General features: G+C 41.0%; 1 protein-coding gene across 3 annotated transcripts in view; it reads left to right on the plus strand.

The window, feature by feature from the left end:
- Positions 1–27,129, plus strand: part of NOSTRIN (nitric oxide synthase trafficking) — a 76,428-nt gene that overhangs the window by 41,538 nt on the left and 7,761 nt on the right. For 2 of the 3 annotated variants that reach the window (XM_055397575.2, XM_055397577.2), the window contains exons 7-15: positions 1,715–1,813; positions 8,074–8,199; positions 13,834–13,932; positions 14,030–14,155; positions 19,076–19,184; positions 20,662–20,750; positions 23,739–23,864; positions 24,768–24,882; positions 26,014–26,103. In XM_055397575.2, the coding sequence (XP_055253550.1) occupies positions 1,715–1,813; positions 8,074–8,199; positions 13,834–13,932; positions 14,030–14,155; positions 19,076–19,184; positions 20,662–20,750; positions 23,739–23,864; positions 24,768–24,882; positions 26,014–26,103 (979 nt within the window). The remainder of the gene's footprint in view (positions 1–1,714; positions 1,814–8,073; positions 8,200–13,833; positions 13,933–14,029; positions 14,156–19,075; positions 19,185–20,661; positions 20,751–23,738; positions 23,865–24,767; positions 24,883–26,013; positions 26,104–27,129) is intronic. The other variant, XM_055397576.2, reaches the window with a different exon arrangement.

Genomic DNA, 27,129 nt, shown 5'->3' on the forward strand with positions numbered 1-27,129 from the left:
GTGAGAATTTAGGGCATCATTATATGGTTGTAAGCAGAGAGAATCACAAATGGTGCCCATATGTATGTGCAGAAGATTATTCTAGAACAATCCAGTTTAGGAGGAATTCATTTTGATTGGGAAAGACTAGAAGCCAGCGCAGAGGGAATCTGCTCAGAAAACCCAATGATCCCCTTTGAGAAGACTTGGACTCCCAAAGTTGAAATTCTCCTTTTTCGTCTCTAAAGTACTGGTAACCCCAAAGACCCTTCTTTCTCAAGTAGACAGTCATGAGTGCCAAATAAGGGGAGACACCTTCAGAAACTGGGGGCCCCATTTCAGCCCTCAATGTTGCCTCTGAAGCTACTGCTGGAACCGAGGGCCCCCTAAGACAAGGACATTAATTATAAATGTTTGAGAAAAGTGAATTTCTATACTGACAATAGTAATCCCTGTAAAAGGATGCTCATGAGGATCACTTTTATAGTAAATATGTGAACGTCCCATAAACAGTGTCCAGTCATTTGTTTCCAAGTTTGCTCTTGATTTATGAGCTTTCTTAAACAGTTTGTTTTTTAAAAATTTATTCTTAATTATTCAGCTTTCATGGAAAATTTGATATAATAGATGGGAAGAGAAACCATTTTCAGTAGCTGTCACTGCTTTCAGGAACAACAGCAACAACAAAAAAAACCTTCTTATTTCCCAGTTTCCACCAAGTAATTTTTATAAGTAAAACAATTTTATTTTTATGAAGATTGACAGAGAAATTAGAGAACATAAAATGCTTGTGCTATAATAATTTTCTTTCCAGTTACAATTCAAGGGATTCAGCATGTCTTCATCCAGTAGTGAAGCATAGTCTGTTTTGGAGATGCAAGTGAAAAGCCTTAAAAGACCAAATGTTCTTGCCTCCTGCTCTCCTTTATCAGCAGGCATGTGACCAACAGAAGGTGGGGGGAAGCGGGCTCTCTGAGCTTCTTGTTCCTTGAATTCCCTTTTATAGAGGTTTCACATGTTTAGAGACATTCAGAAGGCTTTGCCTCTGACTTCCTAGCAAAAGAGAGACATAGATTTTCCCCTTCCTTATCTGGTTTTACAATCCTTGCAACTTGAGGTGAAAAACCACATAGTCTTTTCAATCAACCCAGTTCCTGAACAGGCTGAATCCAACTCAAACCAGATTCTATTGATTTATCTCTGGAACATCCAGAGCTGGGGTTGTATGTAACAGAGAACAATCACTTAAATTATAATCCATGCCAAGGTTGGAGGCATCAGCAGAGAAGGGGGACTTTAAATGGTCTTCCTTCCTGACTCCTCCCTCCACCTGCCTGCTGCAAATTCAGGGCACTTCACAAGATGTCAGGCAGATGCCCAGCTCTCAAGCCAGGGCATCAGGGAGCAAAATTTCCCTTTTGCTCTAAGTTCTAGGAGAGCATCTTAAAATGACCTCAATTATGGTTTGTAGACTTAGCCTTCAATGATTTAACAAAATATATGACCCTCTTGAATGAACTCAATGCAATGAAAAAATATACAATGGTTCTCAGGACAAAATATTAGCCACTGTGGTGTTATAGCAGATTTTGGGGTGAGGGCAGAAATAAAGAACTAAAAATACACAATCATTCAAGCTAGCACGTAAATGTAACTCATCCCAGAACAGAAGAGTTTCTCTCTTGACACCAGTTTCTGATCTTTCTTTGCTTTTCTTGTATGTTTTTGACTCTAGGCCAAGAAGAAATTGATGGTTAGCACCAAGAAGCATGAAGCACTTTTCCATCTTGTAGAAAGCTCCAAGCAGATTACAACTGAGAAGGAGAAGCAGAAGGTAACATCTCATGGCCAGCTGAGTGCATGTGGCTTAGAGATGGATGAGCAGCTTCCTGCCATTAGCTGTGAACACAGGAGAATTAGCTGACTCCACCTCTGTGTGGGGTCTCTGCAGAGCTATAGTGTGGTAGAGTATCAGATGGGATCCAAAGTTATTCCTGGTCTCCACATATTTTTGAAAGGTATTATCAACAGATGACAAAGCAAACTGGTATCCAGTGTTTTTGTTAAGGAGCCCTATTAAACACCCCAAATAAGCTCATACCCCAAATAAGTAAGATATACATATCCATAGCATAATATACAATGTACTTTACCTATCCTGTATACCCTATATATACTTTTATATTATATTAATGTTATAAACATTATAAAACATGAAAAAGAAATATTTGAAGGATGTAAAAATAAAATAATATTTTCAGTGATTAGTTGATCATGATGACCTCATATAGTCATTCAATGATATATACAAATAAAATATACGTGTGGGACAAGGTTCAGGCTTAACCCTAGTGAAATATAAATTCATATTTCTAATATGTCCTCTTACAATGTCAATTTTTTTGGTCAACTTCTCATCAGCTCTCATTAGACCATGCCAGTTTATGCAACTGTCATCCAGAGTGGGAGAAAGCAGGAGCTCTGATGTTTTCCTGTAGCTTTCTTGCATTTGTATTGTTAGCATTTCCTGTGGCTTTCTTGTGCTTGCATTGTTAACATCAATCTATAGCTTCACAGCAGAAATCTGCATAAAGCATGTGTCAATTTTGTGTATGAACCTAACTGAAGCTAGAGGAGGACTTCTGTGGCAGTTCAGTGGTTAAGACTTCGAGCTTCCGCTGCAGAGGACTTGTGTTCAATCCCTGGTCAGGGAACTAAGATTCCAAATGATGAGTGGTGAGACCAAAAATATAAATTAATAAACAAAGCTAGATCATACATCTGCAAATCCATATGCTCCAGACTCCTTATGACGGGCACATGTACATAGATTACTGAGAGTGAATAAGGTGTGTGTGTACTCTGGGAGTTGGTGATGGACAGGGAGGCCTGGCGTGCTGTGATTCATGGGGTCGCGGAGAGTCGGACACGACTGAGCGACTGAACTGAACTGAACTGAACTGAACTGAAGGAACTGCATCAGCATCTCATGCTGTAAAATTTCCACTCTCCCCCCAGAACACTTCAGAATCCTCAACTGTCCATGAGTGGGCACCAGTAGCAATTCATATATTGACTAAGAGCAAGCTGGAACACTCTCTTTATGCAGAAATGAACACAAATATTATTGGGATACTAATTATCTTGCACACCCCTTGTGGTGTGTGCCCCAGACTGGAAACCTCTGAAATAGTCATTATCTTCCCCTAAAGATGGGCTCTCTCGAAGGAAATTCAGGCCACACACTGCAACCCGAAACATCCTTAAAGGAAGACAAGAATTGTCATCACCGAGTAACTCTATCTCACCTGAGAAACCATTAGCTGAATAACTTAAATTCATTGTTAGCAAGATTTTACAAGGTTCTTGTGTCAATCTTCACAGTTTGAAATGATCATAATAACAAGGATTAAATAATGAGACAGCTTCCAAGGAGGAGGCAAAACCAAAGTAGGTTAAAACCTAAGCTCTGGGACCCTGCTGTAGGCATTCGGGGCCCTCATTAGAAGCTATTCTTCATTGACGTCAAGGAATAACAAGGGGGAAAGCATGGGCAGCTAAGTGTTGAATTTCTGCTTCCTTCCCTCATTAGCTGCTTTCCTGGGAGGCAGAAGTCTGTGATCCTGCCCCCACCTTTCTCCAGCTGGTCCTGTTAACTATAGCCCTTGGCTGTCATTACATCACAGACTCCTAGCGCCTTCATCACTTTATCTGGTAGCTTTCTCATTTTTAGTCCCAAGGTTAAACACCTAAGGCGGCATTCATCTTTGCATCTCACAGAGTCCTGCCCATGATCTCCCACCTGACCTGGCCTGGTTTGGTGCCAGGTCAGTCCTTCTTGTTTTCCTGCTCAGCAACCCTGACTCTCCCCAGAAGCTGATCTGCATCTTCACTTGTCTCACTGCTCGGTCTCCATCCTCCACTGTTGGCAGATTATCTCACCTACAGCGTCACAGAGAGCACAGCGGTCAGCACGGCCAGCTGCCCACTGAAGTCCTACGTGCAGTGGGACAGGCCAGTTTTTCATCCTGCGTTCTGACTCCTAGCCCCCCTCCTCTCAGTGATCCTTCCCTTGATTATTCCCTTCTCTCCTGATCTCAGACAGACTCCTCTCGAAGAGTTGCTTCCCGTCAGCCTTCTCAACTTCCCTCTATCTTGGGGGAGTAGAAAGAGTCAGGGAGACGCCCTCCATGACCATAGTCCCGTTCCTCTCCACATTTCATCTCTTTATTTCTTTATGTTTTTACTTTTTGCCTGTGCTGTGCGGCATGTGGAATCTTAGCCCCCACCCCTGCTCAGGGATTGAACCCATGCCCCCTAGACTGGAAGCGCAGTCTTAACCAAAGGACCACTAGGGAAGTCCCTCTTTCTTTTCACAATAAGATTCATTGAAAGGGCTGTCTCCACTTCCTCATCTGTTCACTCCTCAAAGCAACAACCAAGATTTCCCCACCAAATTGCTAGGAATGTTCTTACCCTTGAATACAATGTGGTCCTTGTTGCAAAAGCTAATGGGTGCTTTCCAGTTCTGACTTTATTTAATTTCTTAGAAGCGTTAATCACCATTGAATTTCCCCTTCTAGAAATATTCTCAACTGCGACGAATCTTACTCTCTTGTTTTTCCTGTCAAGTTTTTCTTAAGCTCCTTTATGGACTTCCCTTGTTCTGCCTGAACTGTCTGTATTGCTGTGCCTGATGATATCCCTCCTGGGCCTCATTCTGTTTTATTCGGCTTGTATCTTGAGTCTGACACAGTACTCTCAGTATCAAGGGCTCAATAACAACAGGTATTCAACAAATATTTTCTCAAGGCTCCATCTACTGTGTCTCTGCTGACGATACCCCAGTTTATAGCTCCAAACCAAACCAGTTTCTAAACTGCACTCTGGCACTTCAAACAAAATATCCAAAATCAAAACCATCCCTTCCCTCTACCAAAAGTATTTTTTATGCCTCTGTTTTTTATATCTTTGACTATTACCATCCACCATGTCCTCCCAACTCTAAGTCCTAACCTAAGTGCTTCTTGAATTTATCTGCGCATATTTCTCTCCACAGCCACTACTCTCGCCCAGGCCACTACTTGGTTACTACTTGTCACCACTTGGGTTACTCCAGTTGGCAAACCGGCGCCTTGGCTTTCAGTGTTGCCTCTCCTTATCTTTTCCCCATATACAGGCCAGGCTGACTTTTCCGGAACTTGAATCTGAGTGTATCATTCTCCTTTAAAAAGCCTTAAAATACACCCAGGTGACCTCAGAATAAAGAACAACTCCTCTATGTGGCTCTTTAAGACCCTCCCTGACTTGATCCTTGCCTAATTCGTCAGCGCTTTCACTTGCTGTTCTCCCTCTCAAACTGTGTGCTCCAGCCTCACCAAAAATGTTTTTTTTCATATCACGTCAAGCTATTTTACCTAACCGATTCCTACTTTCATTTTAGGTTTATTCACACAGGGGTCATTCTGTGATACCTGACTACTTCTTTCATCCTGCGATCTATCACACAGAATAGCAATGGCCTGTGTTGGTCCCTGACTAGAGAAGGAGCCTATCCATTCCTTTATCTATTCCCAGTGTCTAGTACATGACACAGTTGCGGCGTCAAGAAACGTTGATGAATGAATGAGTGAATGAGATGTTTGTTCCAAGAGAAAGAAAAGAGCAAAGAAAAAGTATTTAATCTGACAAATTTAAGAAAAGTTTCTGAAATTTTTCTCACATTAGAATATATGAGTCTCCATTCTTCTGTATCTGTTTGGAGTTGTTTGCTATAAGTTTGCTGAGCAGAAACTTCTAGTCAATAGTTCTATAGTGCAGGCTGATGAACATGAGTTGTCACCTCCAAAGTGACTCCATGAAGGAGCTGCTGCGATGATATTTGGAAAATCAGATTAGGGATGCATGATGTCTCTGAAAACAGAACACTATGCCTGGGTAGAGCATGCTTGAAAACAAGATATTCTACCAAGGAGCCTGTACATAAAGCTCTCTGTTATGTGTTTCTCCTGAAAACAGGGAAATACGCCCTTCTGCATAGCTGGATGAGGGAGGGCTTCTGGGCAGGCTCCTTAGATAGATGATGCGGCAGCTTACTAGCTCCTCGTGTAACCAATCTGCTTGCTTGAAATGCAAAATTGTATCCATGTATGGTAATAGAGAGATTGCTGTCGCTCCCTCCCTGCCTTACTGAAAGGAAAATATAAAATAAACCGCAACCTGTGTTGCGCGGATCTTTTTCTCCTCCGGCCGGAGTTTTGTGTGTCTGTCTTTTGTGTTGTCTGTTTTGTCCATTTCGTTCGCGGCAACTCCATTCTTATTACTAGGAACCTGGGCACACTCAACAAGAACCAGAGAACAATGACTTGGCCAAGTATAGCCATGGTACACATTCAAGTCTTTCTCTGTATCATTATTAGGCTAAAATTCACAAGCTCATGTCTCTATAGATAAATGGCTCATTATGCTTGATATGCAAAACCAACCATGTCCTGAGTAGACCATACATCAGAGCTGAAGGACAGTTGAATGGCCAGCATGTGAACTGGAATAATAAATTGAATGGTGTTAACATTCAGCATTTTGGATGAATGTTCATTACTGAAATGTTAGTCAAAATGTCCTTAAACATAAAGAGGGGCATTCTTAAAAACATTTATCTCTATCCTTGAAACTCTTAAACTGTTTAAATCAGAGGAATCCTTGGTGCTCCTGAACTGTGATTCGGGGACCATTTGCATCAGAATCATCTGAGGAGGCAATGAAAATCCAGATTTCCCAATCCTGCTACAGACCTACTGAATCAATATTGCTACTTGTGGGATCCTGAAAATTTCCAAGAATGTCTGGTCATTCCTAGGCGTATTAAAGTCTAAGAATCCTTCATATAATGCAACTTCTTCCTTTCTCAAAGATGTGAGATTTTGAGAATTCAATTCAAGCTACCCTGGTCCAGAGAGTTTTGTATTACTTTGATTTTTACCATCAGAATGGCCAGTTTGGGTGATTGGCCGGGGGGGGCTCTTTGTTAAGGTGCAGATCATTGGGAATCAGGGTCCCTGATGGAAAACTGGAGATTTCCCATTTGACAAATGTAGGAAAGCATCTGTCAAGCTGTCCATGACTCGTAGTGAACAATGGCATGTATCAGGCTCTTCGCAATGAGTCGGACACAGCTGAGTGACTGAACAACCACAGGCTCTCCACTAGTAATAGTAACGCTCACTTGTCTTTGAGTGCTGTGGCATTGATAAATTTTGAGCAGTGTGCCCTGTCCCTTACCTGCATCACCCGCTGGACTCCTCAAGACAACACAGTGGGGACTTCCCTGTGGCGGTTCAGTGGGTACGTCTCCACGCTTCCAGTGCCGGGGGAGCAGGCTCAATCCCTGGTCGGGAAACTAAGGTTTTTACATGCCAGGCAGTGTGGCCAAAAGCAAAAAAAAAAAAAACCAAAAAACCAGTAAACAAACAATACAATGAAGTGGGAGTATCGCTGTCCACATCACAAAGATGAGAAAAAATGTGTCTTGTGAAGTTTAAGTAACTTACTGGCAGTTAGAACCAGGACTCTAATCCTGATGTTTGATTCCAGAGTTATACTGCAGAATTTATGTAGTGAAAGTGAAGTGACAGAATGTCCCAGACCTAATGCTAGTTCTACAAATTATCGAATTGTACAGATCTCTACCTGTGCCAGTAAGAAATGCCGAGGACTAAAGAATTTACTAAATAAGAGTACCAGAATCACCAGTAGATTGCAGTCTGGAGTTGCAGCTTCCTGATCTGAACTTGCTTCTCACCTGTCATTTGGCTTCATCTGATGAAAGCAGACATATCACATCGTATTTAAAGACCTCGATTTCCTCATAGAAAAATTGAAGGAATCCTATTGAAAGGGCCTTAGGTTTCCTTTCAGTTCTGACATCCCTGTTTTCTGAGAAAGATGTTTGATTTTGTCATCTATTGTTACTGTTTGTGACTTTAGCTGGGAGATGAGAAACTCATCATGGGGATCATGTAATTCTTTCTCTGGAATTACCAAGGACTTTCATAAATGTGTTCCTGAATTTGTGACTCTGATGTTTTACTTTAGCTCCTCAATAAACTGAAAAAATCAACTGAGAAGTTATCGAAAGAAGATGAAAATTACTACCAAAAAAACGTGGCAAGCTGTTCTACCAGACTGAAGTGGGAGAACACACTGGAAAATTGCTTCCAGGTAAGTTAAGCCTTCACGGTTTTTTGTTTTTCTTTTTCCAAGGAGGCTTTGCGTGGGAGAGAAATCGCTGCTCCTAGGCACCCTTCAAGGGCTATGAGAAAAACATTTAACCTCTGTCTCCATCCATCTCACCCTCCTCTCTACCTCACAGCAATGGGGGATAATTGTGGTTCTCACTGTATGGCTGACAGGATGTAGTGCACACATCCTGGCGTAGTGCACACCGAGCTGGCCTTCAAGGTTGTTAGATGCAGCTGTTACTAACTACCCTTACCAGAGGCTCTTACTGGGTCTCTCCTTCCTTTTTCTCAGTGTCTTTTTCTCCTTTTAGGGTCTTCTTCCACCTTATCTTCCCACCACACCCCACTGTCAGGACTCCCTACTTTTACGCTGAAACATCATAGACATTATCTTCTTCACTTTTAAGGTCTTCCTGATGGTGACAAGATGTACATTTACTTATATTTCAAAAAACCTCTGTTCAGCTCAGCTTTAAAAATATTTAAGACCCTAGGTTTTTTTTTCTCTTTTTGAGAATCCAAATCACATGGAGAATCTACTAGAAGCCAGAATCTCCATAAGGAAAAGAAAGGTTTCATCTTTTTTGTTTCCTGGTTTGTTGCTCCCACCATGCTGGAGAACACTGGAACTTGACTCCCTCTTCCTTTGAGTTCACACAGTTCCTCTTATCTCACATGAGTTCTATTGCGTTCTAAACTTCTCCTCTGGCTTAGAGCTATCCTCTACCCCCTGAATGCCAAACCATGCCCCACTTGAGATATTCCTGTTGAGTCATCCTTGCCTCACCTTAACCAATAAGGATCCTTTCCTTAGTATTTCCTTGGCTTGTACATACTGAGTCTATACCAACAAGTCATTGATTCACATATTTCACTGTGTATTCTTATTCTCTGTTGTTTACAAATGATAGGAATAACATGTGATATTCATGAAGGCATATAATGGAAGTTGGCTGAACTCAATTAAAAGAGAATTTATTAGAAGTGTGGGAGACAGAAATGGGTCCACCAGGGTTGTTCCATTTCATTATTTTCTTCCATTCTCCAGCTGTTCTTCCTCTGTCCAGTCTGACTCTCCAGATTGGATTCACAAATTCTTTCAGAGGACATTCACTGAACCATGCTCAAGGCAGTTTACTAGATACTGTGAAAAATATTATAAAATTTCAAGTGCAAATATTAAGAAATGAAACCAATTCCACAAATCATGTCAAAATGAGTCATCACTTCATAATTATATGTTCAAGCCATGCTTCCTACCTTCCAAGAAGAAACAATTCAGCTGGCAAAAATAACCTGTAATATTGTTTGGAAAATAATAGCCACTCAAGAATCTCATAGTGGTCCAGTGGTTAGGACTCTGTGTTCTCACTGATGTGGGCCTGGCTTCAGTCCCTGGTCAGGAACTAAAATCTTACAAAATGTGCAAAATAAAATAATGTGTGAGGCCAAAATAAAACAGTAATAGCCACTCTATCAAAAATGACTATAAATCAAATGTTTGGTACTGGTAATATTTACTTGAGGAATTATTTTAGCAAACCATTTGCAATAGGTGCAAAGAATCTTAAAAATGTTCACATTCTCAACCAGTGTTCCTCATGTGAACCACAGAACACAGAAAATAATGTGAGTGGCTGTTTTCTCAGTTCCCAGAGGATGGTGCAATGGAGAGATAGTAACTCAATGCAGAAAACAGATGCCTTAGGACATTAGGGCTTAATTCTCTCTTAGAACCTCGGTTGAAAACCTAATTTCCTTTCCATAAATCCATCTTGAGGAAATAAATGAAAAACAAAACACATATTTCCATTCAAATACATTAAAAGTAAAAGGGAAGAAACAATACAAGTGGCCAATGTTAAGAAGAGGGCTAAATAAATCAAGACATTCTATACAAGGGATTATTAATTAAAACAGTGTTTGGGAAACTAATAGCATTGGAAACTGCTTATGTACAATGTTAAGTGAAAAAACAGTATACCAATTTGAATAATTTGGTTGATAACCAGAAATATAAAATCACACATACATGTATACCTCAACAGACTAAAATACATCAAAATGTTAACAGGGGTCTTCTCTGGGTGGAAGAATTAGAACTGGTTTTAAAATGTTTTTTCTTATAGCCCTTTATGGCCCCAGAACAATGTCTAGTGTGCTAGTTAAAATTTAGGTTCCTGGACTTCTTTGGTAGTCCAGTGGTTAAGATTCCACATTTCCATTGCAGGGGGCCTCAGGTTCGATCCCTGGTGGGGAAACTAAGATCCCACATGCTGTGTAGGGCAGTCAAAATAAATAAACTGAGGATAAACTGACTCTTAAGCCCTGAGTTGGGAATGAGAAGTTTTAGACGTAAAAAAAAAAAAAAAAAAATGCAGATTTCTGAGTGCCTGCCTACATGAGATGAGTCACACTTCTGAATGATTTTAGGGGTCTTGGTGATTGCTATGCATAGTAAAGTTTAAGAGTTTCTGCTCAAGAAAAAGCAAGATATTTCTTTGATCAGTTTCATGAAAACAATTTAGATGAAAACGAAGTCCCTCCAAGCTCCCTGGGTAGTCCTAACTGGAAGGCCAGAACAGCGGAAATGAACAGAATGAATGAAGAGTGTGAATTATCATGAGGCCTGGGCCCAGACAACCTCTCCATCTGCTCTTCCTTGATAACTCCTTGATCGCACTTTCCTTTCACGTGCTGTTGTGAAAGCACATGAGGAAAATTTGAGGTCCTCCAGAGTCTCTTGCTTCTCTGCACCCTATTTTATACAAAAAGAACAAGATAATAGAAAGCAATAATTCATTAAACGAGATATGGATTTCCCCTTTGCACAGTGGAATTTATCTCAGCCTCTTTTCATGAGCAAACATAGATCATCTTAACGATTTCCCTGAAATGTAATTAAAATCTGTTAAATATTACTATTGCCAGCAAGGGACAGGATTATTCTAGTCTCAGACTGATGCTAGTGGCTCAGCATTTGTCACAGTAAAGAAACAGCTGCCCAGCGGGGATTCAGTGTGTTTCCCAAACCTGGCTTTTGTTTTCCATCCTGTCCTTTGCTCATAGTGCTAAACTATAACAGCTGCTTTCCAGATCTTTTTCTATAAGGTAAAGACTGTTTCTTTATGAAAACGGTCTCACTTGTGGTCCAAGACATTGAGCAGAGTTTATTTTACATATTTGTTAGAGGAGGCGTATAGCTTGTGCCCTGTGAAGAAGCATTTACACTTAATAGGCTACTCTTATGGGTTTTTAATCCTGTATCTGGAAGACAGAGGGCACATTCAGATGGCTGGCACTTGAGATTTTGGAGAAAGACTCAGGAGACCAACAGCAGAAACAAAAGGTATTTCATTCCCATTGACTTACAAAAATTGTGCAGATTCTGACTAGACAAGGAAGATGGTCTTAGGGAGCAGAGCTCCAGGCTTCCCAATTCAAAAGTCAAGACCCTTGGCACAGGATCAAAGTTTGCATGTGGTTGACATAGATGTTCACAGTTACTGCAGCCTTTTACCACGTGCATTTAATAGTGGCATTAAAATGTATACTAGTAAAGTGTGGTGTGTCCAGACAGCAGAACATTATTCACCCTTAAAAGGAAGGAAATTCTGACCCAGGCTACAACAAGGATGAATCTGGAAGATTATATGCTAAGTGAAATAAGCCAGACACAAAAGGACAAATATTGTATGATTCCTCTTAGATGAGATACTTAGGATAGTTTCAGATTCATAGAAGACGGCAAGTAGAATTGTGGCTGCTGGGATGATGAGGGGAAGGAGAATGGGGAGTTACTGTTTAATGGGCACAGAGATGCAGTTTTGCAAGATGAAAAAAATTCTGGATATGGATAGTGGTAGTGGTTGCCCAGTGATTTAAATGGACTTAATGACACTGAACTGAGCACTTGAAAGTGGTGAAAATGTTAAGCTTTACGCAACAGTTACACAAATTTTTAAAAAAAATTTAATGACTATATGCTGCTGCTGCTGCTGCTAAGTTGCTTCATTCATGTCCGACTCTGTGCGACCCATAGAAGGCAGCCCACTAGGCTCCTCGGTCCCTGGGATTCTCCAGGCAAGAGTACCGCAGTGGGTTGCCATTGCCTTCTCCAATGACTATATACCATAGGTGAAATAACAACAGGATATGAATGCAGTCTCCACACAGGGATATAAAGGAACACTGTACTGCACAGGCCAGTGGCTCCTGCAGGTGTGCTGAGAAGCAGGATGAGAGAAACCAGTGGCCTTTGTGATGTCCCTGCACCCCCACACCACCTAAGGCCTTGAATACAGTCCACCCTTCTTACTTCTTGGGTAATGTTAGCCACTGATTTGCCCATGACAGCGTTCTTCCTCATGAAGGACTCTTGCTGAGTGCTCTTTACTGTGGGAAGGGGTGAGGCAGAATGGCAGGTATGAGAGGAACCAGTCCAGCCGCTGGATAAAGAGGGAAAGCCTGGCCTTATCCTTACAGAAACAGAACAAGGCATTATGTCTTGGACACCTGCCACCTCTGTCAAACCCACGGGTATCGGGGCACATACCCAGCAGCTTCCTGCAGTCCCCAACATAGCCTAGGAATCCACAGTGCATATTCCAGTTGACCCAGCCTTCTCTGAACTTCTCTATTTCCTTAAAATAAGCAGTCTGCAGCTTGGCTCCCAGTGAGTGGCAAGAGCCTGATAACTAATTTTTTCTAAAATGTTAATGGCTGACAAGCCAAATGTGACCTCCCTAATTTCATTTATTCTTCCCAGTTAAAAAAACAAACCAACTAAAACCCCAAGAGTGAAATTTTTTCATCCCACACAAGATGAGAATGCTGTATGCCCACCTTCAAAGAGTGGTCTCTGTACCCCAAGGCCAGGAAAATGACTTGGTCAGACTTTAAGGTTCTGTTCTTGTCACATAAGCTTCCTTAAGAAGAGAATTTGTATCTCATCATATTGTCCCTGCAAAGACTAACAGAATGCCTTGTATGTGCTGCAAACAATTCTAGAAATATTTAGTGTCTGACTGCATTTCCTAAATACAGAAGGGCTTTTCCTGGGCTTCATTCTTTTTCTGAAATGCACAAATGATTTCAAATGATTCCTTTCTCCCCCTTCTTTGTGAGTATCAGGTAACCTATGGCATCCACCTGTGTGCATTTTGGCCTAGAAAAAATGGTGAAAGTATGAGAGTGAAATCAATCCTGCATGCGTGCGTGCTCAGTCATGTCCAACTCTTTGCAACCCTGTGGACTGTAGCCCACCAGGCTCCTCTGTCCCTGGGATTCTCCAGGCAAGAATACTGGAGTGGGTTGCCATGCCCTCCTCCAGGGGATCTTTCCGACCCAGGAATCAAACCCACATCTCTTGCATTGCCGTGGATTCTTTACCCCTGAGCCACCAAGGAATCTGAAATTTATCCTAATGGAGGATAAATAGACAGACACCAAATCCATTCCTGTCCTGGGAGCCTGCCCCCTCTTCAGTTTGGATCAAGAGGCACGAACAGGACGGCTCACTCAGACTTTCTTCAGTGTGTTAGTGATTGGTGGGCGCCTTCAGTTTTGTAAATATAACAGTGGGCTGATGTAATTTCATTTTTTATCCTTTCAGAGCATCCTGGAGCTGGAGAAGGAAAGAATTCAACTCTTATGTAATAACTTAAACCAGTACTCCCAACACATTTCGGTTTTTGGCCAAACCTTGACCACAGTGAGTAGTAGAGAATTTGCCGTCTCTGGTGTGTACGGTCAGAACTGGCAGGAAACGTGTCTTCTGCAACCTTGTTCTGCTTTCCTTGGCCTTGCAGTGCCACACGCAGATTCACTGTGCCATCAGCAAGATAGACATCGAAAAAGATATCCAGGCTCTCATGGAAGAAACCATAGTTTCGTCTACAGAAAATAAATCCGAGTTCCTATTAACTGACTACTTTGTAAGTATGGATGGTAGGAGCTTTCATTAGTGGGGAACCTTAGTCACATACTGAGGGATTCATTTTTAAAAAAATTGAGAGCAATTGTAAAAGAAACATTGTTTTGTAAATTAAAATATTGGCTTTTTATAGTCTGCATAAGTTTAAAAACTGTGGTTTACAGATGGGGTGATGAAAACATGTCTTCAGTATTCTTTGCCAGGGAAGAAAGTCAAAGAGGATCTTAGACTGAATCTTTTTATTTTTGAAGCAAATATTAATTAAAAAATTAATTTTTTGGAGCATAATTGATTAACAATGTTGTGTTGGTTTCAAGTGTACAGCAAAGTGACTTAGTCATACAAATACATGTATCTATTCTTTTTCAAGTTCTTTTCCCATTTAGGTTATTACAGAGTATTGATCAGAGCTCCCTGTGAAAGACAAAGTAAATTAGCAATAGCAATGTCTGTTCAAAGCAGAAACAAAGATAGAGATGAAAGTGACAAGGAAGATTTGATTATATGGGGAAAGTACTTTTTTTCTTCCAAATAGTGTAGGTGATCCCTGAGATGAGACAACGTACAATAAAATATATCTATTACTTTCTTGTGAAAATACCTCTATAAGCTAACCTGTCAATAAAATAAGAGTCATTCTCCTTGAAAATCTGACTAAGGTTCTGCTGCTGCTGCTAAGTCACTTCAGTCATGTCCAACTCTGTGCAACCCCATAGACGGCAGCCGACCAGGCTCTGCCGTCCCTGAGATTCTCCAGGCAAGAACACTGGAGTGGGCTGCCATTTCCTTCTCCAATGTGTGAAAGTGAAAAGTGAAAGTGAAGTTTTTCAGTCGTGTCCAACTAGTAGCGACCCCATGGACTGCAGCCCACCAGGCTCCTCTGTCCGTGCGATTTTCTAGGCAAGAGTACTGGAGTGGCTTGCCATTGCCTTCTCCGGACTAAGGTCCTACTGAAACATAAAGAAGCAGCCACAATGGTTTGTCTTTAATTGACGTGCCCAAGGGAAATTTTGGTTTCTATGCTGTTTCAGTGCACCAGAACTAATGACTATGTGTGTTGTCTAAGAGAATGGACTGATTCTCCAACTGGGAGAATAAGATTGTCCTAATATCCTTAATATGCTTCATGCTTTTCAATTGTGCTAGAGAAGACTCTTGAGTCCCTTGGACTATGAAGAGATCAAACCGGTCAATCCTAAAGGAAACCAACCCTGAATATTCATTGGAAAGACTGATGCTGAAGCTGAAGCTCCAATACTTTGGCCATCTGATGAGAAGAGCCAACTCATTGGAAAACACCCTGAATCTTTCCCTGCTGTGAAAGATTGAGGATAGGAGGGGGAGAACGAGATGGTTGGATAGCATCACCGATTCAATGGACATGAACTTGGGCAAACTCCAGGAGATAATGAGGGACAAGAAGACCTGGTGTCCTGCAGTCCCTGAGACAGAAAAAAGTCAGACACGACTTAGTGACTGAACAACAGCAACAATATTCTTAAAGCAAAACACCTCCAAAATCTAACTTTATAGTCATTAGCAACAAGTGTAGACTGGGTTTTAATGAGTGCTACAAAATTTACACGGACTAGGGTAAGACAGGAAAACAATCTGAGTGTAAATATTGAAGGGCTGGTGATTAGTGTGAAAAATATTTGTAAGTTTACTGTAAAGACCATGTTCAAAAGATTGTATCTGTGGTTTAAATGCCACCTCTGGTATTGATCTTCTTTCTGACAAATTTTTGGAAAAGAACAAATTTTAAAAAGTTAATGATGGCAGTCTACGCTATCTCAAGTTGATCCAGCAGTAATCTATCCCTGGAAATACATTTGCAAACAATAGACATCCCCAAAGAAACCAAATGAAGTTTTGGACTGACAAGGAATTCAGATTATCATGTGCATTCCTCAAGCAAGAAAGGGTTGATGGTTGGACTGAGGCATCCTTGCAGTTGGTAAACTCGTAGCCCACCTGTGGGGGTAAAGTCAGCTTGAGCCTCAGCCTAAGGCAGATGTGTGATGGAGTGGACTGGTGGAGACTGGGGAGTCACAGAAGTTGGCTTTCAGGAGTAATTACTTACTAGCTGTTTAGTCTTGGGCCTTCATTTATTTCTGAGTATCACAGGTAAAATGGGGAAAATAAAGCCAATTTCATAGAGTTGTTAATCACATGAATGAAAGGTACAGAAAAAAATTATATAGTACACAGCATATTGATATTTCTCCCGGCAATCTTGATTCCAGCTTGTGCTTCCTCCAGCCCAGCGTTTCTCATGATGTATTCTGCATAGAAGTTAAATAAGCAGGGTGACAATATACAGCCTTGACGTACTCCTTTTCCTATTTGGAACCAGTCTGTTGTCCCATGTCCAGTTCTAACTATTGCTTCCTGACCTGCATACAGGCTTCTCAAGAGGCAGGTTAGGTGGTCTGGTATTCCCTTCTCTTTCAGAATTTTCCACAGTTTATTGTGATCCACACTGTCAAGGCTTTGGCATAGTCAATAAAGCAGAAATAGATGTTTTTCTGGAACTGTCTTGCTTTTTTGATGATCTAGCAGATGTTGGCAATTTGATCTCTGGTTCCTCTGCCTTTTCTAAAACCAGCTTGAACATCTGGAAGTTCACAGTTCACGTACTGTTGAAGCCTGTCTTGGAGAATTTTGGGCATGACTTTACTAGCGTGTGAGATGAGTGCAACTGTGCAGTAGTTTGATCATTCTTTGGCATTGCCTTTCTTTGGGATTGGAATGAAAACAGACCTTTTCCAGTCCTGTGGCCACTGCTGAGTTTTCCAAATTTGCTGGCATATTGAGTGCAGCACTTTCACAGCATCATCTTCTAGGGCTTGAAATAGCTCAACTGGAATTCCATCACCTCCACTAGCTTTGTTCATAGTGATTCTTCCTAAGGCCCACCTGACTTCACATTCCAGGATGATACTGCATATCAGTAACCTCAGATATGCAGATGACACCACCCTTATGGCAGAAAGTGAAGAAGAAGTAAAGAGCCTCTTGATGAAAGTGAAAAAGGAGAGTGAAAAAGTTGGCTTAAAGCTCAACACTCAGAAAAGTAAGATCATGTCATCTGGTCCCATCACTTCATGGAAAATAGATGCGGAAACAGTGGAAACAGTGGCTGACTTTATTTTTCTGGGCTCCAAAATCACTGCAGATGGTAACTGGAGCCATGAAATTAAAAGACGCTTACTCTTTGGAAGGAAAGTTATGACCAACCTAGACAGCATATTAAAAAGCAGAGACATTGCTTTGTCAATCAAGGTCCATCTAGTCAAGGCTATGGTTTTTCCAGTGGTCATGTATGGATGTGAGAGTTGGACTATAAAGAAAGCTGAGCGCAGAAGGATTGATGCTTTTGAACTGTGGTGCTGGAGAAGACTCTTGAGAGTCCCTTGGACTGCAAGGAGGTCCAAGCAGTCCATCCTAAAGGAGATCCTGGGTGTTCATTGGAAGGACTGATGTTGAAGCCGAAACTTCCTTTGGCCACCTGATGCAAAGAGCTGACTCATTTGAAAAGACCCTGATGTTGGGAAAGATTGAGGGCAGGAGGAGAAGGGGTTGACAGAGAATGAGATGGTTGGATGGCATCACCGACTCGATGGACATGAGTTTGGGTGAACTCCGGGAGTTGGTGATGGACAGGGAGGCCTGGAGTGCTGCTGTTCATGGGGTCGCAAAGAGTTGGACATGACTGAGCGACTGAACTGAACTGAACACAGCATATAGATTAAATATTTTAATCTCATTATTTTCTTATAAAGGCTATTACAGTATTCTCTTTGCTCTAAATTGTCCTGCTTCCCTTTCTTTAGGACGATCTTTCTGAAGCTAATCTCTCCACCAGTATTTAGGGTCCCAGTCTTTCTCCTTCCTTTTCAGATAAGTCGTGACTCTTCCACTTCCATCTTCAGTCATCAGTTTTCCCTCTTTCTCCAGGATTTGTGTCTCTACTGCATTCATGATCAGGCACCACCACCAGACCTAACACCTTTTTGTTTTTGCACACAAAGGTTTTAATCATTTTAAGTTGCATATCACTGTAGGACATTTGTGTTTCCCTGGTAGCTCAGACGGTAAAGCGTCTGCCTATAGTTCGGGAGACCCGCGTTCGATCCCTGGGTCGGGAAGATCCCCTGGAGAAGGAAATGGCAACCCACTCCAGTATTCATGCCTGGAAAATCCCATGGACCGAGGATCCTGGTGGGCTACGGTCCATGGGGTCGTAAAGAGTCAGACACGATTTGCTCTTTGACTTGTTACTAGGCATTTACACTGTGTCCTAACATCTTTATTTTTTCAGTTCTGGAAATAATGCTTATGAAAGCTCTTACATAGTTAATAGTTCTCAATTTACATGATAAAATTTCTACTTCAGTCCTCAAATCTGACCTAAACTACTTAGATAATTTTTTTCTTCCACTATATTTGCTCAAGCAACTGGTATGTTTATTTTTTATTTCACCCAAATCCTCCCTATATCCTTTGCTTGTGCCATTTCTCCTGCAAGGAGTAACCTCTGCCCTCCTTCCCTGCAACTGAAAGGTCCTGATTAAATCAGCTAGTCTTCTTAAAGCTCTCATGCCCCTGACCTTGGTGAGCCATGCACTCCTATGAAATGGCTATAGTAACATTCACTTTCCAAGGGTAATTTTTTTCCGTTAAAGTAAGTTCTTGGCTATATACTTACCAGTTGTGAGCAAGATGTCTTTTTATTAAACAGGTCTAGAAAAGGTAAATCTATCTGTGGAAAACCAAAGGCTATCCTGGTTTTATTTATTTATTTTTCCTTCTGTTAAGTTAACTTTGAATGTAGCAGGGACAGTCTCAGTGCAAGCAGGAGTAGCAACTCTTCCTTTTTCCCACTTAAATTGTTAAACTTCCTTCTTTTCTCCTAAAGGAAGAAGATCCTAAAAATGCAATGAGTAAAGAGCGACAGACATCTTCAATAAAATCAAAACTGTTGAGACTGCAAAAAGATATTGAAAAAGCGTCGCGAGACCAAGAAGGTATGTAACTATCTCTTTGATTGGCCTGGTGAGGGAAAGTCTTCTATCCTGAGGTTTTATTCAGAATTGTGGTGCTTCTGCTTTTGCTGACTGGTTCAGGGATCATCTCATTTAAGGGACCAAATGTCAGACCTAATTTGTGTGAATAAAGAAAATTTTTCTCTCAAAGGAGAGAGCAAAAAAAATTAAACATGACATTTTGGTCCATCTGTGAGATTTTTATAGGTACTATACCACCATTTCTAGAAATGTAGCATTTTACTCTGTTTCTGAAATTGGCTGATATGAAGGACAATTAGTCGGGACTTCCCCGGTGGCTCAGATGGTAAAGCGTCTGTCTACAATGCAGGAGACCCAGGTTCGATCCCTCGGTTGGGAAGCTCCCCTGGAGAAGGCAATGGCACCCCACTCCCGTACGCCTGCCTGGAAAATCCCATGGACGAGTAGGACGAGTAGTTTGGATTAAAACATAGTAAACCTCCTAGGTGGTTTACTTCCCAGGTGGCGCTAGTCATAAAGAACCTGCCTGCCAATGGAGGAGACCCAGGTTCAATCCCAGGGTTGGGAAGACCCCCCCTAGAGAAGTAAATGGCAACCCAGGCCAGTATTCTTGACTGGGAAAGCCCAAGGACAGAGGAGCCTAGTGGGCTACAGTCCTTGGGTCACAAAGAGCCAGACAGGACTTAGCAACTAAACAACAAAAACCTCCTATGTACAAGGTTTCCATTTATTTGTTTTTCCCATATTAGTTTATATTATTCCATTGGAGGGGTGTTAATAGGTGATTTAAGATTTTTTTAAATTAATTGATTTTGTACTGAAGTATATTGATATTCAGCACTGTCTTAGTTCTAGGTGCACAACTAATGATTCAACACTTCTGTACTTTACAGAATGATCACCACTTGATTGTTTTTAAACCAACTCCCTGAACCATGTGAAAATCATTCAAATTAAATCCTATGCTTAGAGATTAGGTATGTTAGAACATGAAGAAGCTCCAAAGTACTCCAGATAATGAAAACAATTTCATACTTGGGTTCTGATATGTGGAGCTTGTTTTTTGTGGACCAGAGAACACTATTGCAATGTAATACTTGATAGGAAATCCAAGGGAGCAAAATGTTTAGAAATGTAAATACCAGCAGAGGAGAGCTTAAGATCATGGTAAATGTTAGGGGAATGCCACAGAATGGATCTACAAGAAGGACTCAAAAGCTCATCTTGAGTTTTTCATCTTGAACAACAATCAAGACTCCTTAAGCACGAGCATTTCTCTAATCTCATTAAATGAAGGTACAGGTTACCCATTCAGTAAAATTTAGCAACAACTACATACACAAACAGCTCCAGCCATTTGGGAAATGCTCCAGGAATCAGTTCTGGGCTCTGGCTCCCTCTGAGTGTAACCACCTTTAACCCCTGCCCCTCCAGGACTGAGCAATGGTGGTGACTGGCAGTCTGATTTCACTTGCAGGCTTGGAACGAATGCTGAGAGCCTACTCCAGCCACTCCTCCTTCTCAGACTCAGAGAGCAAAAAAAGCACAGCAGCCTTAATGGACGAGGTAAATATTTGCAGAGCGCAGTTTGGTAGATTTAATGAAGGAGCTATTTGGGGAACGCCTGTGTTCTGGCCCATTTGACCTCTGTTTGCCTTTCCTTTCTCATGACACAGAACAGTCTAGTCAGAGAGCTTGTATGGTCAGCTCCTTGACAAGTGGTTTGAGGAATCTGGAAAAGTCCAGCTACTTAGAGATGTTTGCTTTAGTGTCCTCCCAGTTGGGGGTGGGGGGTGGGAAACGTGCCTAAAATAAAATCCCTCCCCCACCCCCACCATAGAATCACTCAGTCGAGGTCTGGAAATCATGTGTACTCTACCTCCGTTAACAGATGAGACTGGAAAATAAATGCAGGGTCTGCTTTCAGGGAGGCCTGCATCCGGATCTAGCTTGGCCGGTTACAGGGACCTGGGACAGGTTTAGCTTTCTCATCTTGGAAGTGGGGATGTTGGTACTTACCTCAAAGGGGTTTTGTGAGGGTGAAGCAGTGTTTAGAAAATGCTAGCAGAGTGCGCAGAGGAGAGCTGAAATCCTGGTAATTATTATAGAGACGCTGTTTTCCATTTATCCCTGAGCCAACATCAGGGTCTTCTGAGAATGTACAGAAGGAAGATGGCTGTTTAGGGTGTGAGAGCTTCCAGGGAAACAAGGAAAGAAACTTCAGAGGCCAAGGTCATTTTGAGGGGAGTGGAGGTAGGGAGAGGCACTTCCAGGCCGTTTTGCCGGAAGGCTGGACTCCAGCAGCACCCAGACATTTGTTGCAACTGATGCGCAGTGTTACCTCTTCAGAGGAACCCACATTATACAAAAAAGTCAGCAAAGGCCCATGAATTTTATACAGGAATAAAAACAAACAAATACTGTGACCTATGTGTGGCAAGGTTCACAATTTCTGTTATGATGGGAGAGAAAGCTGATTGGGGTTAATTTGAGAAGAATTCAGGAAGAGATTAAATTCTTAGCAATGTTCTGAAGGATCCAGGAAGCTGAGCCAGTTTTCCTTTCCTTGCACGTAGCCTATCTAACACTCTCGTAAAAAGTACGTACCTAATAAATTCTGTCCGAAGAACAATTTCAATAGTCCTTTGGTAAAAACAGATGCAGCCAGGTACTGTTTATCTGTTTTTTAGCAGCAGCTTCCTTTAGTGGAGGTGCTGTTTCAGAAATAAACCTGACACTTTTTGTGAAAAGACAGGCCTGAATTCTGTTCACTTGGAAACAGAGGTCTAATATCCTTGCAGTGACATATGGCTACAATTTTTATAAAATTATAAAACAGACTGAAAGACATTTTCTGTGACAACATAAAATGTTTGGTTAACTAATTCAGTGTAAATGATATTTACCAAAAGGAAATCATATGAAGCATTTTATGATGGCATTAATTTATAAGTTTATTTCTTTGGGTTCTTGCACAGCATTTTGTCATTGATATAGAATTTGTATTAGGATCTTCCGGGCACACAACTGGCCTGATTCACACAGTGGAGGATGCAAGATAGGAGATGATCTAACCCCTGAATTTATGGTGTTTAGGATCTAGCAATGAAGCAAAGAGTGTTCAAATAGTGGATGCCAGATATCTGTGTCAGAGATTATATACCCCCACATCTGGTGGAGGGAAACTATTAACAGTAATGGAGGTAGATTGATTTTGTCTTAGGCAGGGGAGGTTTCTTGCAGGGGAATCTCTATTTCCTATTTCATTGGCTCTTGGTCCAGTGCCATATTTGAAACGAGAATGTTGGCAAGCCATATTCTCTGAGAAACTGGTGCAGAAACTGGAAGTGTTTGGGGGCAGATATTGTCTTTGGATACCAGAAGGAACACTACAGAACAGAGAGACTTGCTCTTGATGTTCTCAAGTGCAGACTGGATCTAAGGCTAGAAGCTATGGAGGAGCTTTTGATTGCATCTTAGGTGAACCTGCCCACCTAAGTGAATTGTTCCAAGGTGCAGTGAATTGTTCCAAGGACTAGAGCCCTTCCCCATCGATTGGAGGTGTTTGGTCCATGGCTGTGACTCCCTGACAGGGATGTTAGGATTATGAATCCCAGGCTGCAGACTTCCCTGGCAGTCCAGTGGTTAAGACACCTCGCTTCCACTGCAGGTGGCACAGGTTTGATCCCTGGTCGGGGAATCAAGATCCTGCATTCTGAGTGGCACAGCCAAAAAATAGAAAGAAAAAAAAAGGAATCCCCAGGCTGGAGATGTGGAGAAGGGAGAGGCAATGGTGAGGAGAATGTTGGATAAGCAGACTCTTTCCAGTATTTAGATTCGGTGATTTGATTTACCTTGACTGAACACAACTTGACAGAGAAGTCTATATAAAATAAGTTCAAGGTTCAATATAAAAAGTTCAAGGTCAAATTGAAAACAGGAGAGATTAATAGCTTTAGTTTCACTCTTTATTTTTATATTCAAATAGCCCAGAATATTGTTTCTAGTTTTCAGAAGCGTTACTGCAAACTTTCTAGGTAATATAAGACCTCACCTCTTCAAGAAATAATAACACCACCAACAAAAGCCCTATCACACATCATTTTAGTTTGATTCTGTTGACAAGAGTCAATTCTCTTCTTTATGTTAAGTGCCCATGGCTCCATTGCTTTTCTTCAAAGCCCCCTGAAAGCTGACTTCTGCAATCAGCACTTACTATTTATTCTTTTTTTCCCATTCCTCAGCAGAAAGTTAAGTAAAGCTCTTGTCACAAAATGCTGGGTAATATATCTATCAAGCTTTCTGATTTACCTTATTTACAAGGGTCCAGAATAAGATGCACTCAACAACTAAGGCTTTCTTTAGAATTTTTAAAGGGTCCATTGTTTTTCTCTCCTGCATTTTCTGCAAATGAATTGCACAGGAGTTGAATGTGTACTTTTCTGAACCTCTTTGTCATTTTGGAAGCTATCCTGATATCCCTTTATCCACCCACAATGAGTTGTGCCTCCTTCTCTAGAAATTTACTCATATGGTCAAATCTTGTTTCCACAGAATAGCTTGAAACTAGACCTTCTGCAAGCAAACTCCTATAAACTGTCATCTGTGTTAGCAGAACTTGAGCAAAGACCTCAACCCAACCATCCCTGTAGTAACTCCATCTTCAAGTGGAAAGAAAAGGTAAACATTTAAGAGGCTGGTTATAATTTCTTGACAGGCCTTGTTGGGTAGAATGACTCAAAGCAGCATCAGGGCAAAAAAGCTGTTATGAATTATATATGCCATATGCTCAAATCTCCAATTGCACAATTTTAAGATAAATTTAATTATTTTTTGAGCACAGTAACAAAAGCTAAACACAAATGAACACATTCTTTGTATTCATAGGTAAATTAATGAGTTAAAAATACTTTGGGTTCCTTCTTCCTTCTCATTTTCTAACTGTATCCTTTGAATGTGCTCTTATAGTAAAATTTCTATTACAGACCTAAATTGTAAGATTTTGTGATAAGCCGTAGTCTCATCCATTTAACACAGTACATGATGTTGATAATGTGTGAGCACAATTAAAAGGTTCACACAAATGTGTTAATGCTTTCCCAGTGTTTCACTCTAGGAATTGATGAGCCTGTGAGTATACACAGTTAGCTGTTTTCCGTTTGCTACCAGAAGAGGGAGCTGTAACTACCTTGTGATGAAGGGACAGTTTTCTTTCTGAGACATGAGCTCTAAAAGGGTCTCAGTCATTTACACAGTCACGATTATTTCACTTGCATCAAAACCAATTAAAGTTGAATTTATAGAAGGAATGGTGTAAATGTTATTATTTGGCTTAAGGCTGCAGGTCAGAATTGCAAACACAGGCTATAAAATATAGTAATGTCTAATTCTGAAAATATTAAGGTTTCAGTAACAAAACCTCACTATAGTAAGATTTAGAAATGTATTGAATGATTTCTTTACATCCTTCTCCCAATAATTAAAAAACAGATTCCTGAGGAAAACAGTTGCAGAAGAGTTACTTTTCTCAAATACTTTTGTTGATAGCGCTGTTAAAATATCTTTTCCCCCCTATTCAAACAGCAGCAGACACATAGTTCTGTAAAAATATCTCGGCCTGTTCTGATGAAGAGATTAGAGACTGTTGTGAACAGGGCATCTTCTGATGGGCAGAGAATTCCAAGTCCTTCGTCTACAGGTAATCTCATGCCCAGAATAATTCGAGGCTGGGTCCTATCAGTAAAGCACATTGCCAAAATTATATTTTATTTTCAGAACCACATTGATATAAATTGGCTCAAGGAAATTAACATTTCAATCGGGACTGATTAATTTATTAGAATGTGTAGCTTTCTGTGCTAATGTCATCCAAAAGGTGGGAAGGACTCAAGAAGAATGCAGGTGGGGGACTGGGGGAAGAATTCTCTAATGTTTTAGGGAAGGTACCCCCAGTCCCCAGCATCCGTGTTATTCAGACAGCCTGCAATTTGTTGTCCACACGCTTACCCTGGAAACGCTGTGAGGAGCTCTGCAGCCCTGTCTCCACAGCCTCCTCCAAACTGCCATGGAAACCCCGTCCTCTGTGTGAGAAACATCGTGATCCCAAAGCCTTCCGGCTTTGCTCAGTCACTTGACTTTGGTCATTTGTCCATCTATCCCCACTGTCTTTTACCATTCAACCCTCCTCCACCCCAACCCTCCCCATCCACACAAGCACGTTTCATTATCCTTTATTTTTCATTATCTTTTATTTTTATTTAATACTATAGTATTACCATAACCTTGACTCTTTAGGTTCTTGACTAGAACTTGGCAAAAAAGAGTTTCAGTCAAACCCAGGCCATTGTAGTCCAACTGTACATTAAAGACCCAAGGTTGCACAATTTGAGAAACAGTTCCCTAAGTACCTGGGGATAATGGTAGGAAGCTCCTGCTCCAATATATTCTTGATGGGAAAACAAGTGTGGGTTTTCCAAGACACAAATACAACATCGGTCAACACAGATTAACCAATGTGAAATTCACATGGAAAACAATTTAAAGCTGTCATCATTATTATTACTACTACAATAACTTCTGTCTCTAGACTTATTTTCTATATTATAGCTTTTGAGTATATAATATACATAGTTCATTCTCATAGTACCTACATCAGAAATGGTTACTGAATCAAAGAATGAGTATTATGTACAATGATAAACTTTCCTTCGGGGAAGATTTCAATATATTCAAGCTCTGCACCTTGTAGTAAAAACTAGACCACTTTCCCACTGTGTTCATCTTGCCTACTGACCCAGCATTAGTCACTAAAACTTGATCCAACTTTCAGCCTCTGGTGTGACCCAGCTCGGCAATGGTCTTTGCAAGGCCTTATATTCTTTTCAAGCCAGGCAAGATGATGAATTGGACTTGGAAAAAGGTAAGAATCATTCTCAAATAGTTGACTTGCCTTCTCATGTGAAACTTGAATATAACCTTTGTCTTAGCTTTTAAAGTTAGTACCATGTTAAATCAGTTCAGGTTTATAATCACCCTGCTTAGAAGACAGAAAGATAAGCACACCAGAAAAAAACTCACAGAAACAGCTGACATCTATGTGGTATTTACCAGGTGCCAGACCTTGCTGCAAACACACTGTCCAATTTAATATTCATAAACGCCTTCTGAGGTATTATTATTTATGCCTGTTTTATGAGTGAGGAGACTAAGACACAGAAATGTGAAGTACTTCGGCTAAAGTCACTGGCAGTTGAGGCTCAGGATTTGAACTTGGAAACCCAGTCATGCTGTTAATCACAGTGCTCAGTTGGGGTAGAATATCAGTAATGGACAGTTATCAGACAGGCAGCCCCACCTTTTTCCTTTTCAGAAGCTACACACACTGGAGTGTGATGTCACTTCCTCTCATGGCTTAATCTAAATGCCAGTTCTAGAACCTGGGTCAGAGGACTCCCAGCTTAATATTTCTCCTACTTCTGTCTCAAAAAGAGGTTTTACGACTAATCAAAGGAATCTGATCCCCTTCTCCATGTCACAGATTTTTGTTTAACATCGGAAGGTATTATGTAAGGACAACCTCAGATATGCAGATGATAACACTCTAATGGCAGAAATCAAAGAGGAACTAAAGAGCCTCTTGATGAGGGTGAAGGAGGAGAGTGGAAAAGCTGGCTTAAAACTCCATATAAAAAAACTAAGATCATGGCATTCAATCCCATCACTTTATGGCAAATAGAAGGGGGAAAGGTGGAAGCAGTGACAGATTTCCTCTTCTTGAGCTCTAAAATCACTGCGAATGGTGACTATAGCCATGAAATTAGAAGACAATTGCTTCTTGACAGGAAAGCTAGACAGTGTGTTAAAAAGCAAAGACATCACTTTTCTGACAGTGTTCCATATAGTCAAGGCTATGGTCTTCCCAGTAATCATGTATGGATATGACAGC

Source organism: Moschus berezovskii, chromosome 2 (assembly GCF_049115385.1).
Source record: "Moschus berezovskii isolate FMDL1 chromosome 2, NW_MosBer_1.0, whole genome shotgun sequence".
In the NCBI taxonomy this organism is placed as follows: domain Eukaryota; kingdom Metazoa; phylum Chordata; class Mammalia; order Artiodactyla; family Moschidae; genus Moschus; species Moschus berezovskii.